Genomic DNA, 16,635 nt, shown 5'->3' on the forward strand with positions numbered 1-16,635 from the left:
ATCTAGTGTGTATGTTTTGATGCTACCTATACTTTTTAGGCTTCACCTGTAGTCTTGGAAATCTGTCACCCATGAATAAGGGGAGACTGCTGTAATAGGCATAGTCTATGTGATTTAGAAAGCATAGGAGCAAAAGGAAAAGCCACATCATTGGTTTTTATATATATATATGCTTGAGACAGGGTTTCTCTGTAGCCCTGGCTGTCCTGGGACTCACTCTGTAGACTAGGCTGGCCTCAAACTCATATAGAGATCGGCCTATCTCTGCCTCCTGAGTGCCAGGATTAAAGGCATGTATATTTTTTTTTCTCTTCATAACAGTACATTATATTATAGTTTTATTTGTAGTTATGAAGAGACAAGATTATTTGTTTTTTACTTTTATTTTATGTATGGCTATTTTGCCTGGGGGGGGGATCTATGCCCACTTGTGTGCCTGGTACCCATGGAGAACTGGAGAGGACCCTGGATCCTCTGGAACTGGAGTTACAGATGGTGATGAACTGCCACGTGGATGCTAGAATTGAGCCCGTGTCCTCTGAAAGAGCAGCCAGTACTCTGAATTTCTGAGCCGTCTTTCTGCCCCCAAAAGTTTTTATTTCAGAGTATGTTTAAAGAATTGTTCTAAGCCAGTGGTTCTCAACCTATGGATCACAACCCCTTTGGGTGTCGAGTATCAGATATGTTGTATATCAGGCATTTACATTAGCAGTAGCACAATTACAGTTACAAAGTATCAATGAAAGTAATTTTATGGTTGGGATTCATCGCAATATGAGGAACTGTATTAAAGGGTTGCAACATTAGGAAGGTTGAGAACCACTGCTCTAACCATACTGTGGTGTGGTGGCTTGAAATTCCAGTTGCTTGGGAAGCTGAGGCAAGAGAATTTTAAGCCCATTGTAGGTTACAGATTAAGTTCAGGGTCAGCCTGGGCAATTTAATGGGATAGTCTTTAAATAAAAAGTAAAAAGAGGCCGGATGTAGTGGTACACACTTTTAATCCCAGCACTTGGGCAGCAGAGTCCAGTCTGGTCTCCAGAACAGCCAGAGCTTCTGATTTCCACATATACAGACACAAAAACAGAGAGATGTTTAAAATCTTTAAAAATTAAAAAATGAATAGTTTTGGGGATGGTAGGTAGCACATGTTTGTAATCCTAGCACTTGGGAAGCAGAAACAGGAAGATCAAGAATTCAAGTTTTGAGGTCAGGCTAGGCCACCTGAAACCCTATCTCAAAAGATAAAAATGAACAAAACCCCCCTGATATATTTAGGGATGAATCCAGCTAGGCAAGCACAGAATTAAATATACAGTGACCTCTTTCATATGGAAATGAGGGAATGTTTGAATGGTGGTAAAGGTTTCATTCGTTTAGCGCTGGGCATGATGATGTGTTCCTAGCACTCCAGAGAGTGAGGCAAATGGTTCATGAAATCATGATAGCTTAGGCTACTTAGGACGACTGCTTTTAAAACAACAAAACAAAACAAAGCAAAATAACTGGCTGGTCATACAATGCACACCTTTAGTTCCATCACCTATGAGGCAGAGGCAAGTAGGTCTCTGAGTTTAAGGCCAGCTTGGTCTACACAATGATACCCTATCTCAAAACAAACAACAGCAACAAAATTAGGAAAAATACTTTATATAGTTGTGGTGCAATATAAATTTGTATTTTTTACATAACATCATGTTTGTACTAGAAATTCCTTATAAATGTAGGGTTTTTTTTATTTGTTTATCAATCCTCTTATGTTGACTGTTTTAAGTTTTTAAAATGGACTGCAGAGAAGGCTCATCAGTTAAGAGCACTTGCGGCTCTTACAGAGGTCCAAGGTTTGGTTCTCAGCTTTCACATGGTGGCTTTCAACCATCTGTATTCCAGTTCCAGGGGATCCAGGGTCCTCTTCTAGCCTCACAGGTATGAATGTGGTACACATACATGATATGTAGACAAAATACTCATAAAATAAAATAAATTATTTTTTAATGTATTGCCTAGAAAAGTTTTTTTCTTTAAATATTACCTACTTCCCCAAATTTACACGCACATGCACACACACCACTTATTACATTTAAATTAGTATTTACTGTGGGTAGAGTGGATGCCAACTGTTTCATTTTAGAACATGAAATCTGTGGGACGTTTACCCACCACCCCCACAGTTCCCCAGAGTTTTCTTGAGTGCGAGCAGCAGGAAATATTAGATAGAAGGATTTATTGTGGAGAATCTTGCAGAGATAAACAGAAAATAAAGGATAGCCTCGAGAGGGCCTGGAACCTTTTCCAACGGCCCCCGACTGTCTCTGCCCCAGGGTTTTTATAGAGACGCCAAGGGGTGGAGCAAAAGACCTCCTAACCCAGCACAGCCAAGTGCAGACCATCTCAGACACCTGCACTCAGGCCCATGGTCCTAATCATCCTCTATGCGGACCTGCTGGGTTAAGCCATGAGGAACCTGAGAACGGGCTCCCACAGAAATCAGTGTTTGATTTTTTTTTTTTCTTTTGTTATTTCCATTTTTGAGTGTTTTTGTTTGGATTTTTAATGTTTTTGTTTTTTTGAGTGGCTAGAGATTAAATTGAACCTAGGACTTGTTGCATGAAAAGCAAGTGCTGTAATCAGTATTTTTAAAAATGATTTCAATCAGACTACAATTTGGCCACCAGAACAAAGATTTAGTATGTTCTTGAGTAATATCTCTTTGTAATGTTGATTCTTGGTAACTCATAATTTTAGAAAAAAAAATGTCTTTTCAAAATGAGACTTTTCCAAATGAAATGTTTTTGTTAATCATGAGCTTATGATTCAGGAATAGTTTGTATTTTGTAAATTTTTTCCTTGGTCCTTTCAATATTTGTGCTCTACTGCTCTAGTAGAATTAAGAACTTAAATCAGCCGGGCGGCGGTGGCGCACGCCTTTAATCCCAGCACTCGGGAGGCAGAGGCAGGCGGATCTCTGTGAGTTCGAGGCCAGCCTGGTCTCCAAAGCGAGTACCAGGAAAGGCGCAAAGCTACACAGAGAAACCCTGTCTCGAAAAACCAAAAAAAAAAAAAAAAAAAAAAAAAAAGAACTTAAATCAGTTCACTGTTGTACATAAAAATGCCTGGTGCTCGCTTTGGCAGCACATATACTAAAATTGGAATGATACATACAAATGCCTGTCATTGCCCCCAACACATCCTTTTTGTACTTGAATTTCCTTATTTATGTCTAGCGCTTACTATGAAACTAGTGTGTTTTGACTTTCTGTACCTTCTCATTAGCATATTTAAGTGGTAGATTCTTAAAAGATGTGACACTGGAGGTCTGCTTGGATAATTGGAGCTCTATTTTCTCTATTGAGAAAGGCCAGTTTGTACTTGAAGATTGGATATTTCTAACAGATTACTATTGTTATTTGTTAATTAGTCAGTAAGGTGCCAGACTAAGCTGCTGGGTGTAAATGTGAAATGAGGAAGTGATGGATTGGTGTTGACCATTTTTCTATTCACTTGACAGGTGTGGGACTATGAGACTGGAGATTTTGAACGAACACTCAAGGGGCACACAGACTCTGTACAGGACATTTCCTTTGACCACAGTGGCAAGCTTCTGGCTTCGTGTTCCGCAGACATGACGATTAAACTATGGGATTTTCAGGGCTTTGAGTGCATCAGAACCATGCATGGTAAGGGGTAGAGGATGGTACTTTAATTTCTGGTAGGACACTTGAGAGAAGAAATAATTTGCTAACCACATATAGGTACCCTACATTTAAGTCTTAGTTGTCTGCACTGATGGGCAACTTTGATGAACAGACTTTGGTGATAGAGGTTTTCTTGTTAGAAGAGTTTAAGGTTTACATGGAATACTGATTTGTATTCACAAGTGTATTTGGGTAAGAAAAACTGCTAGGTCAGATTAGGTCCAGCAGAAAAGGACAGTTAATTTACTGAGGTTGTTGGTTCTTTTTTCCTTTGTTTTTCGTCAAGAGAACAGCTAGTGTGGAAGCTGGAAGCCAGAGTCCCCCTGCTGTGGTATCTTTAAGTGTCTCTAGGTTATTTCATCTGGAAAATAAAGGGGGTAATACCTATGTCATAGAATTAAAAAGATAAAATGAGTCATAGTTTGATTATCTTAGTATATAGGAGATACTAACATTTGTCATTTTTAGGTTTTTGGGACAGGGTCTCAGTGTAGCCTTGGCTGGCCTGAACTCAAGATATCTGCCTGCTTCTACCTACCTCAAGTACTGAGATCGAAGGTGTGCACCACCACACCTGGCACTGTCCCATTCCTCCCCTGCCCTCCCCCAGAGAGAGTTTCTCTCTGTAGCCCTAGCTATCCTAGACTGGCCTTGAATTCAGAGATCTGTCTGCCTCTCTCTCCCGAGTGCTGATATTAAAGGCATGTGCCACCACCACTTGGCTTGGCTCTGTTTTCTTTAAAGATGCAGAATATGGTTGTTTAGATATATGTAAGAACAAATGCTGTATTAGTGATTTAACAACAAGCACGCACCTTTAATCCCAGCACTCAGGTGACAGAGGTAGGCAGATCTCTGTGAGTTCAAGACCAGCCTAGTGTACAGAGTGAGTTCCAGGACAGCCATGGCTATTACACAGAGAAACTCTGTCTCAAAAAACAAACAAACAAAAAAGAAATAGAAGCAGAAGGATCAAAAAGTTCAAAGTTTCCTTGGCTACATAGCAAGTTTGAGGTCCACATGGCATATATACATGAGATACTGTCTCAAAAAAAAAAGAGTTTTTGCGAGGCATGGTGGCACATACCGATAATCCCAGGTTTTTATTGTTGTTTTGGCTTTGTAGACCAGGCCTGCCTCTGCCTCCTGAGTGCTGAGATGAAAGGCATGTGCCACCACCGCCTGGCTTGATCCTAGGTTTTTAGGACTGCAGCAGAATTGGGCTTTGTACTGAGATCCCATCTTTAAAAAAGACAGGAAAATTTCTTGAAAAATACATACCTTGAGCTTTTTCCAGAAAGCATAGCTAGTTTGGAATGTGAACAGTGTTTATGACCTATTAGGGCATTTACTCCTATTGAACATCAATATCAAATAAAGATAAATTTCAACCACTATTTAAATAGAGGACCAAATTCTGCCCTTTCCACTCTCTCTTTTCCCTTACTACTTTTTTATAACCCTGTCAAATTTACAGTGTAAAAGTACTTTCTGTAGTTTTTAAATAACATAGTAAAAACCCACAGTAAACTGTTAAATATTTCCCTGTATTATGTGTTTTAGGCCATGACCACAATGTCTCTTCAGTAGCCATCATGCCTAATGGAGATCATATAGTGTCTGCCTCAAGGGATAAAACTATAAAAATGTGGGAAGTGCAAACTGGGTAAGTACATTTAGTTGGAAAGCATTAGCCAAAAAGATTTTAAAAACAAAACAGAATTGTTTTCTAAGTGTTTAGTAATTTTATCTTTAACCTGGAATGATCAGTACGACATACATATTTGAAGGCTGGAAATATAGCATAGTTGCTTAACATGCACAAGGCCCTAGCTTTCATCCCCAGCACCAAATTGATAAAAAAAATTTTTTTGTTTTGTTTTGTTTTCGAGACAGGGTTTCTCTGTGTAGCTTTGTGCCTGTCCTGGATCTCACTCTGTAGACCAGGCTGGCTTCAAACTCATAGAGATCCGCCTGCCTCTTGCCTCCCGAGTGCTGGGATTAAAGGCGTGCGCCACCACTGCCCGGCTCCAAATTGATAATTTATACATATTTATACATATAGATCTCAAAAAATAACTTCCTCTTTAAAAGAAACATGTGTGCACTGTAAGATTCTTGAAAGCCGGGTGTGTGATATCAATTTCTTATTGTTTTCTGTTTTGTTTGTTTTGTTTTTTCTTTCAAGGTGATCTGAGTTTAAATTAGAATTTAAATAACATTTATGCTGATATACTTTTGTATATACCTTAGACTGTAGACCTTAGACTTGGAAGTTTTTTTTTCAGTGTTTGGGGTTTCTCTGTGTAGCTTTGCGCCTGTCCTGGATCTCACTCTGTAGACCAGGCTGGCTTCAAACTCATAGAGATCTGCCTGGCTTTGCCTCCCAGTGCTGGGATGAAAGGTGTGTGTGCCACCGCCACCTGGCTAGACTTGAAGTTTTGTATGTGTTTAGTTTTGGAAAATTTTATGCCTTGTATATATTTTACCTAAATTCCATATTTTGTTAATTTGTATATTTTCTGTCAGCCTATTTTAGCTAGTGCTTTTTTTTTTTTTTAATTTTTTTTTTTTTTTTTTTTGGTTTTTCGAGACAGGGTTTCTCTGTGCAGCTTTGCGCCTTTCCTGGAACTCACTTGGTAGCCCAGGCTGGCCTCGAACTCACAAAGATCCGCCTGGCTCTGCCTCCCGAGTGCTGGGATTAAAGGCGTGCGCCATTAGCTAGTGCTTTTTGACTTCTGGCTGGTGCCCATCTTTTATTAACCAAAATTTTACATTTATTTTGTTGACTGCTATAATTTCCCTAATGCTATTCTCTTTATCCTGATTCATAATTTTGTGTCACTTCTAGAAAGTTTCCGAATGCTTGCCATTTATCTCACAATGTGCGTTATTATTTGCATTAATAGCTACTGTGTGAAGACATTCACAGGACACAGAGAATGGGTCCGGATGGTGCGGCCCAATCAGGACGGCACTCTGATAGCCAGCTGCTCCAATGACCAGACTGTGCGTGTGTGGGTTGTAGCAACAAAGGAATGCAAGGCTGAGCTCCGAGAACATGAGCATGTGGTAGAATGCATTTCCTGGGCTCCGGAAAGTTCATATTCTTCCATCTCTGAAGCAACAGGATCTGAGGTACTGTGCGAATTATATGTCACTGTTTGATTTTCTTATTGTGCCATCGGACAGAGCCTTAGGTAAATTTTCTGATTCTCAGTCTGAGGTCTTTTAAAGTACCTAAGACTTTAGCCTAAAATTCTGAATTTTGAGTCTTTTTGCTCTTTCCAATTGTCAGTGGAGTTTATATTTTAAATCAATTATTATTGGGCCAGTAAGATGGCTCAGTTTGTAAAGAAAGGCACTGGCCACCAAGCTTGGTAGCCTGAGTTTTATTCCTGGAACCCACATTGTAGGAGTTGGGAACCAACCCCCTCAAGTTGTCCTCTGACCTTACCTGCATGCCCTGTCATGAATTGTGTACATGCGCAAATAGATAAATAAAACAGTAGCTCCCCGTTGATGTGATACGTGTTGGATGGAGATCATCTACTAAAGAGAGAAATGATCATTTACAGCCAGGTATGATGGCCCTTGCCTATAACCTCAGTACTTGAGAACAAAAGGCTTACAGTAAGTCCCTGTCTCAAAAACAAAAACAACCAAACAAATACCGTATATCTTAATAAAGCTCTGAATGAATCTTTTTTTCAAAAAATGGCTCTTTAAAATTTTTTCCAGGGGTTGGGGGTTTAGCTCAGTGGTAGAGTGCTTGCCTAGCAAGCGCAAGGCCCTGGGTTCAGTCCTCAGCTCCAGGAAGGGGGAAAAAAAAAAAAAAAATTCCAGAAAGGGCCTTACTATGTAGACCTGGCTATTCTGGAACTTACTTTGTAGACCAGGCTTGCCTTGAATATACAGAAATCCAGCTACCTCTACCTCTTTGATTACTGGGATTAAAGGAGTGCATCACCACATCTGGCTCTAAATTAATATTGTTTGTTATCTCTTCATTTGGACTATTATAAATTCTAAATAAAATTATTTATACTGCCCTCTAGTGGTTGGTACATACAGTGTATAATTAATTTTGATGGTGTGTGTGTGTGTCTGATTAGTTTAAAACTCATTTTTGAGCATAGACTTGATACCAAGTCTGAAACTCTTCTTCATGCTAGGTGAATACTCTGTCACTTAGCTTGATGTACCTAACCCTGATTGCAGAAGTCTTGGACAGTACATTTATCATGGTTGGTGTTATCTAGGTAGGGCCTATTTTCTTTGTAGGTTAGGTATAGTGTCAGAACAGTTGTGTATTTGAATAGATGCAAACAGCCTTTTTGCAAGATTTGGAATAAATGTCATTACATAATAGAAGTTAAGTACTTATTTCTTGCATGGGAAAAATAATTTTTATATTTTCTGTAGACTAAAAAAAGTGGCAAGCCTGGACCCTTCTTGCTATCTGGTTCCAGAGACAAAACTATTAAGATGTGGGACGTCAGTACTGGCATGTGCCTTATGACTCTTGTAAGTTGGCATGATCTCAATACATGTTTGGCATCTTCATTGTGCTTTAACTCTTTGGATTAGATACTCTGTGCTTCTTACTAAATTTCCATCCTGGGACTTTAAAATAAATCCTTTATAGGTTTATAAACCTCCTGAATGTTTTGTAATTATACTGGTATAGTGATGTTCTACAGAATGCAATGTTAAATAAAATAAATCTATAAAACCAGTCAATATTGGGAGGGGGGGGGGTCTTAGCTCACTGTGTAATACCTACTCTGAAGGAGAAAGAAAGCTCTTACAGACTTGTTTACTCTGTTTGTTTTAATTCGTTAGCTGTCATCTCTTTGTTGACATCTACTTCTTATTTGGTTTTTTTTCTTACTGTGAAATTAATTATTATAGCTTAATGAGTTAAAGGTGCTCAGGTCATTGTAGCAGCATTGGAGATTTCATATAAGAAAGGGGGTTATTGGGACATTCTGGTTTGCCTAAGAAATTCCAAGTGGGTCTGTGGATACTGCTGCACTAGTAGCAAGTCTTATAATAATACATCATTCATGGTTTTAGGAACTAGGTATTAACCAGATCTGTCTGTAGACTATGACTGACACACGGTAAAGTATACTAAAGGACTGATGAGAAGGGAATACTGGAAGAGAGGGATGCAGTGAAGAAAGGGGATCAGAAAGGTGGGGAAGGAGCAGGACAGGGTCAACCAAAACTAAGTCAGTGTAAATGCTGCTCAAAAAGGAAAACTCATTACTGTAATTGCGAATGCCTTTGATCCCAGCAGAGGCAGGTGGATCTCTGAGTTTGAGGCCAGTGTCGTCTACAGAGTGAGTTCCAGGACAACAGGGCTACATAGAGACCTGTCTTGAAAAACAAAAACAAAAATAAAAGAAATACCCAGCACTCTAAATTTGAGGCCAGCCTGTTCTGTGTAGAATTGCAGCTCAGCCAGGATTACTGTATAGTCCAGACCCATCTTAAAAAAAAGTCACTGTATTGTGTTCCGGGTTTTAATTATGTACATATATGTTTTTGTGTGTGTATGCACATGTGTGTGCCAGTTCCTGGGTGGGCTAGAAACATTGGATCCTCCTGAAGCAGGAGTTACACAGCCAATTGTGAGCTGCCTGTCATGGGTACTGGGAACCAAACTCGCATCCTCTAACAGAGTAGCAGTACATGCGTTTAACTGCCTAGTCAACTCCTCTACATGCTTTTTTTAAATTTTGAGACAAGGTTTTTCTGTGAAGCCCACCTCTACCTCTTGAGTGCTGGGATTAAAAGCATGATGAGCCACCACCGCCTGGCTCCTTGACTTGCTCTTAATTCCTCAGTCATCTCTTTGGCTCCTCAGTTTTTAACTAAATTTTTATTTTTATTTTTTTAATATAGAGTCTAGTTTGTTTTTTGTTTTGTGTTTTCGAGACAAGATTTCTCTGTGTAACAGCTCTGGCTGTCCTGGAATTTGCTTTGTAGACCAGGCTGGCCTCGAACTCGATAGTGTCTAGTTTTAATCCCAGCACTCTGTAGGCAGAGATAGGCAGGTCTATGAGTTCCAGGACAACTAGGGCTACGCAGAGAAACCCTGTCTTGAACAACCAAAATAAAATAAAATGTATTATTTCTCAAATGTTACTTTAAATAAGTCAAATACCTTTTGTCTTTAAGGTGGGTCATGATAATTGGGTACGTGGAGTTCTGTTCCATTCTGGGGGGAAGTTTATTTTGAGTTGTGCTGATGACAAGACTCTCCGTGTATGGGATTACAAGAACAAGCGATGCATGAAGACCCTCAATGCGCATGAACACTTTGTTACCTCCTTGGGTATGTACACATTGTGGGGTCTCACACATTTGAATTCTGGAGTGCCAGATGTAACAGTTTTATGTGACCTTGTGAACTTTTCCAGGTGAGAAATGACTGAGTTCTTTAAGTGTGAAATAGAAAAGGCATATTTTACCCTTGTAGGTTCCATCCAGTACTCTTTCTAGAATTAAGCTTATAATAAAAAATACTGCTTTCGCCAGGCGGTGGTGGCGCACGCCTTTAATCCCAGCACTCGGGAGGCAGAGGCAGGCGGATCTCTGTGAGTTCGAGGCCAGCCTGGTCTACAGAGCGAGATCCAGGAAAGGCGCAAAGCTACACAGAGAAACCCTGTCTCGAAAAACCAAAAAAAAAAAAAAAAAAAAAAACAAAAACAAAAATACTGTTTTCAGTTGGGCAGTGGTGGCGCATGCCTTTAGTTCCAGCACTCTGGAATCAGAGGCAGGCGGATCTCTGTGAGTTCAAGACCAGCCTGGTCTACAGAGTGAATTCTAGGACAGCCAGAGCTACACAGAGAAACCCTGTCTCGGAACCCCCCCCCCCCCAAAAAAAAAAAACAATCTACTTTCTCTGTTGTACATTGGTTTTAGAAACTAGACTTATGAAAGTGATATTTACTAATCACACTCTTGAGTGTTAGCCTTTTCTATTAGTTTATAAATTTATCAAAAGAAGTCATAATGCTGTGAGTGTTACTCCGTGGTATAACAGCATATCTTGACTGAGACACTAGTTTCAAAAACACCAGTACTGCAGAAGAAGAACAAAAGAAATTTTAAATAATAGCCTGGGATACATAGCAAGACCCTGTTTCAAGAAAAAACAAAAGGCGTTGACAAGATGGTTCAGAAGACACAGGTGCTTTGGGGCAGACCCAAAAACCTATGTTTGATTCCCATATCCCAAACAGTAACAGGACAGAACTGGCTCCTGACAGTTGTCCTCTGACCTCTGTACTTGAGCCTACATGTGTATACGTACACACAAACACACACACACACACACACACACATATACACACAAAATGAAAAAACAGGCAAAACCCATCCAGGCATGGTGACACGCTCCAGCATTTGGACAGCAGAGGCAGGATGCTCATGTCCCAAATTTGAGGTCAGCCTGATCTGTATAACAGAGGATATATGGCAAGACCCTGTTGTTTAAAAAGAAAAAAAAAAAAAAAAAAACAAACCTAGGACTTTCTTATGACGAGTAAACACCGCCATGTACTAGAAACTTGGGGAGTTGTATGTAAGTGTCATGTCCTCAGTGTCATATGGAATTCATAAGAGTGAATTCATTAAGTTATAATATATTAGGGTATTTTGGATGGACCTTGTGGTGACTACAATAAAGCCCTTGGTAAATAGGCAGGAGTGTTGTGAGTATTAGTTGTCCACATAAAGCATTAGTACTAAGCCTAAAGCAATGTTCAGTAAATGGATATGCTGAGTGTGCCCTCGTTCATATTTTTGAACATCATTTGGGATGGTACTTGTGATATTGAGTGGGCTTTCATCGTTGAGTTTCAACTTCCTAACCCAGTTGGTGAGCTCAGTAGTTTCCAGGGAGTATGGGTATGTATATAAAGAAAACCAGGGATATTGTATCCACATGTGGAGGCACATGCTTATAGAATCTCAGTGCTTGGGAAGCCTGCTAGGGTTATATACAAAACTCTGTCTCAAAAACAAACAAAAAGTTCTGTCTGGCTTAGTGTCGTTTGAAAACAAGCCTTTTCTTTTCTCTTTCAGATTTCCACAAGACGGCACCCTATGTGGTTACTGGCAGTGTAGATCAAACAGTAAAGGTGTGGGAGTGCCGTTGATTGAGTCTCGTTTGGTTCTTCCTCCCTTTTTTTCCTCTGGATGCACTCTGATGATACCATGGTTACCCCATTTGAGCTCTGTTTAAATAAATATTGTCCTTTCATGTAAATTATTCTGGATGTAGATTGAGCTTATTAAATGTTACACACAAAGTATTCATGCATGGTGAATCCAAATTGTATACTGTAAATTTACATATGTTGTCTAGAAGTACCATAGGGTTTAAAAACCTGGGCTGGCATTGGTCACACCAGGCCTACAAGGGCAGAAGTTGAATAAATTGAACTAGGGCACTAAACTGAATAGTTGACAGTGTCATTTTATGTTGGATTATTAATTATTGTTTTTCTTCCTGCTATCTGTTGGTGCCTGACTTGATGGCCTCATTTTGGGGAAAGTGGTGGTTATTAGGGCTTTTTCTGAAATGTGTATCTATGTAACATCACTTAAGTGTGCTTAATAAATCTTTAAGGGTGTTAGATAAATAAGACTACAATTCAGAATCTTTTGCTCCATCTGTGTAATTAATGGGGATTACACATTGAAGTTTTTGTCATGACCCCTTTGCCAAATCAATAGGATATGTTTGTTTTGGCAGCCTATCAAGCAAAGGCTAGTGGTATATTTATGTAAGAAAATGATCGTAAATCTCAAGAAAAATCTCAGCAGCTAATAGTGAATCCTTTTTCATTTGGGTCTTACTGCTTTGTAAACAGGTCAGGAAAACACTGTCGTACTCTAAGCTTCTCTCCACACTAGACATACTTCGAGTTGTATCTCCACACTGTTGGACCGTGTAGTGATGTGACTCCCCAGTAGAATTTGATCTTCCCATTGAGTGTCATGGTACAAATCACTATGTGTTTATGATGTTTTTAGGGATGTGCAATGTGCATTTCAGAATGACAAATGCTGACAAAGTTGCGTGCCCATTTTAAAGGAGCAGGAGAAACAGCAGTTTCTAACATGAACTTGATAACAATTTGAACTGCTTCACATAAAGTTATAAAAAGTGTGACAGGGTTTAATGAAGCGTGCATAGAAATATACTGGGTTTTTTTTTCATCTTTGTTTATATGTAAATGTTTATAAGTATATGGACCTATCTATAAGTGGATATGTCTATATATGTATATCACACACATACAACCTCCATGTTGTTGGGTCTTGAATTTTTGAAGAAGTGCTAAATCATACGAGTAGAGAAAATGTTGTTGTGGAGTACCAACCACAGCCGCGCTTCTGTCGCCTCTGGCTCGGAGGGCCTTTTCTAAGCTAAAAGAAAGCCACCTCCTTTATTCTCCACTCTGATGTGGCCATTCAACATTTTACACATCCCTGATATGTTGTATATTTTGATCCAAAGTTACTACAGTAGGATTAAGAGAGTTCGCCCATGACTTTTGGAACACTATTCCATTATCAGTTGTTAATAAAGAATTCCATTGTCTAGCTAACCAACTTTTTTTTTTTAAAGAAAATCAATTTGAAAAGTTAACAAAAACAATGAAATAACAATAACAGTTTAACTGATAATTTTTTCTGGACTGCATCTTATTCATTTGTGTAATACATGATTTTTTTTTTTAAATGTCCCTTTAAGTATTTAAAGGAAATTTGAGTCCTGAAAGGACAAAAGGTGAGAGTTAATGTCCTGTAGATATACACAGAGATTAGGCCACTAGGAGCAGCTTAATGTCTAGCGTGTATCCTTTAGTTCACTTGTTTGTTCTTGATACTCCTCAGACATGTCTCTAGAAAGGAAAAGTGTTTTGAGAAATAAATGGCTATTTTTGAGGACAAAAACTCGGTCTTGATTCCGCAAACATTGTAGGTTACTTTTCAGGACAACATTGCCTCACACCCCTACTTACATTGAAAAGTCTTTTTCCCTTAGCTGTTCTGACTGGATTTTTCTCCAAAAGCTATGGAAAATATCTTTGTTCTCATTGCTGCTATTTCCTGTCCTACTTCAAGAATATAAATACATAGAAATGGTGCATCTTAACATTTGTTTGTGTTTAAATGTCTTGTCTTTTAATTCAGTTTTAGCATGTAGCAACATGAATTGTTTTAAGGGTAAGCCACAACATCTATACATCATTTATAGAAACAATAGAGTGGTACCAATGTAGAGGAGCAGAGCTGCTGTTCTGGGTTTCCTCCCCTGCAGCAGTGACTCACAGACAACGGAGGAGGGAGTGCTCTGTAACAACGCTGGCCTTACTTGGGAGATCGCCACAGCCTGCTGCTTAGCCGAGTTACCAGACATCCTCCACTTAAGCAGCAGCAAACATTGAATCTCAGGGATGGTCCACAGCTGGATCCAAACGTAATGAGCCCTGTTTGAGTAATGAGGGGGAGGGGGGGCAACATCCACACCTGGCGTCAGATTTGCAAAGGTTTCTTGCACTGTTGTTTGACACTGCCCTGTTGGTGCCCTTACTCTTATGTTACTGTTTTCTCTGCTGCCTAACCCTGTGCCTTGCCTGGGATAAGGACAATGATAAAGTTATTGGTTTGGGTTATAAGTAGAGGACTTTATGAATTGGTTAGCGGTTCACTGCTGCTTTGTTACTTTCTCGAGTCAGATTGGCCACGTATTAAGAAATAAAAAGCTTGTAGAATTGTGTCCTAGGATGATGTTGACTGTGTGTGTAAACAGACATTCCAGTGCCACCTATACAGCACAGCGTGCCCAAGAAGTCCTAACCGCATGGAGAGTGCAAGCTGCAGAGGTTTGTGTAGACATGGCCTGGAGAATAGTTGCTTTTGACTTGGCATCTTGCACTTTAGGAGACTAAGACCGTCCTGTCTGCATGTGGTGTGACCAATGGTGTGCCTAGAGCACTACCCACAATTGCTAGTGTTAGCAAGCCGTCCTGGGCCATGGCGCACTGTAGTCCTTTGAAAGCTTTGGCTCTAGGCTCACCAAGCCCTGTCTCCTGTTTGCCTCTTTCTGTTTCCATGTGAACTTCCAGATACCACTCACTAAAAAGTTTATTTTTTTGTTTTTTAATTTAAAGAAAAACTATTTAAAAATAAGGACATTTTGTTTGTTGACAGTGGTGGCTTGATAATCCTTAAGCAACTGAAGTTGAAATAGAAGGAAAAGGCACTTAAAATGATTACTCCCACTGTCCAGCTGTATATAAACCCAATGTGGTGGTTAATCTAGATGGTGCAAAGAAGGATATCCTGGTAGACAAGCAACATTGGCAAAATTGGAAGAAAGGTTTTGGGTTTTTCCAGTGGGCTGGGTGGGGTGGGCTGGGGAAGCTGGACTCACAAGTCACTACTGGAACTGGCCTTTTTATCCTTCCACTGTATCATGTAAGTAGCTGCTTTCTTCTCGCCTGCCTATCCTTCAGGCTCCCCAAAGCTCACTCTGAAGATGTTAGAAATAAACACAAACTCTACGAGTTAGAAGTCGTCCTGACGCTGACATGAAGGCAAGCATTGATTTCCTATGAACATTGCGGAGGTGGTCATTGGAGAGAACAGTTCCCCAGATTGTAAGAGTTCACTGAAGATAACGACACAATTTTAAAAATCAGTCAAGGAATGTATATAATATTGCTCTTGTGTTTTACAGTAAGATTTGTTGCTCTCAGACTGTGTAAAACAAAATTTATTCATGTTTTCTGCATATTAAAAATCTTATTGTACCAATTGGTAAACTATTAAATGCCTATAAAACTAGATGTGCTGGGGTTTTTTCGGTGGGTATTGGGGTGGGGTTGTGTTGTGCACAGATCTTGGTAGGAAGTGAGGCTTTTTCTTGACACCAGGCACAGAACAAGACTTCAGTTGGCCATAGGCATCGGAGTCTGGGAGCTTTGCTGGCACTGTCCATTTTGTTGTCTGCTCCCTATTTGGAGGGAGCAGCACACAGTGGGGGTCTTTTAGCAATAGGCTTGCAGGGAACTAGAACCACTGACTATTGGGTAGCTAAGCCCCACCATTTGCCTCCAGAGATGGGGTTCCTGCCCCTTTTGTTTCTAAGTGAGCCTTTTAGCTAGCATCTCTTGCCTTGGAGCTGTAAACACCCTTAATGTTGTTTTCAAGTTTATGAAATGTACCTTTGAAAGGCCAAAATACACCTTCACACTCATCACTGTTCTAGTGCCCTGTCTCATCCTGATAGCACATATCCTTAGTTGTCTCCAGCCTTTTATGCATAACAGTACAGGTGTTAATGTGGTGCCTCCTGTTGGAAGGAACCTTCCCAGCCAAAGAGAAGCTGGGCGGGATTGTCTGTACCTGCCAGCTTTCCGACTTACGTGCCCCCCCCCCCCCCCCCGCTTTTTTTTTTTTTTTTTTTTTTTTTTCCACTTCTGCTAAGAACCTAGCATTGGACTTGACCACATTCCTTGTGGTGACTTTGAAGGCACACATTGCCTCCCTCCTGAAGACAGGGAAAATTGCTCTGCATCCATGATGCCACATCCTTCATTAGTCTGGTGAAAACTTACATGTGCAGACATGAATTAACTGCTGGCAGCAGTTCTGTTCCCTGAGCCAGCATAATCATCCCCTGGGAAACATTAGACATGCAAGTTCTAGGGGCCCACCCAAGACCTACTAAGAGCCAGTACAGACCAGCCTTTTGAACATGTCCTCCAGAGTAGCCTAATGAGGCTTAAGTCTGGAAACTACTGAGAGTCGATTTCTTGCCAAAGCTTAGAACAAATGTCTCTCCATCCAGGGTCCCACAGCAGGGTTTTGAGTTCAGACCACGCACTCCCTTCTTGTTCCACTCCCT

General features: G+C 40.1%; 1 protein-coding gene across 2 annotated transcripts in view; it reads left to right on the forward strand.

The window, feature by feature from the left end:
• Pafah1b1 (platelet activating factor acetylhydrolase 1b regulatory subunit 1) overlaps positions 1–15,572 on the forward strand; it is a 68,187-nt gene extending 52,615 nt beyond the window's left edge. For both annotated transcript variants that reach the window (XM_052756100.1, XM_052756101.1), the window contains 6 exons: positions 3,509–3,677; positions 5,259–5,361; positions 6,605–6,833; positions 8,121–8,222; positions 9,885–10,041; positions 11,796–15,572. In XM_052756100.1, coding sequence (XP_052612060.1) covers positions 3,509–3,677; positions 5,259–5,361; positions 6,605–6,833; positions 8,121–8,222; positions 9,885–10,041; positions 11,796–11,869 — 834 coding nt within the window. In that variant the 3' untranslated portion in view covers positions 11,870–15,572. The remainder of the gene's footprint in view (positions 1–3,508; positions 3,678–5,258; positions 5,362–6,604; positions 6,834–8,120; positions 8,223–9,884; positions 10,042–11,795) is intronic.
• Positions 15,573–16,635: the final 1,063 nt, after the last annotated feature.

Source organism: Peromyscus californicus, unplaced genomic scaffold (genome assembly GCF_007827085.1).
Source record: "Peromyscus californicus insignis strain IS unplaced genomic scaffold, ASM782708v3 Scaffold_3__1_contigs__length_106647218, whole genome shotgun sequence".
Taxonomy (NCBI): Eukaryota; Metazoa; Chordata; class Mammalia; order Rodentia; family Cricetidae; genus Peromyscus; species Peromyscus californicus.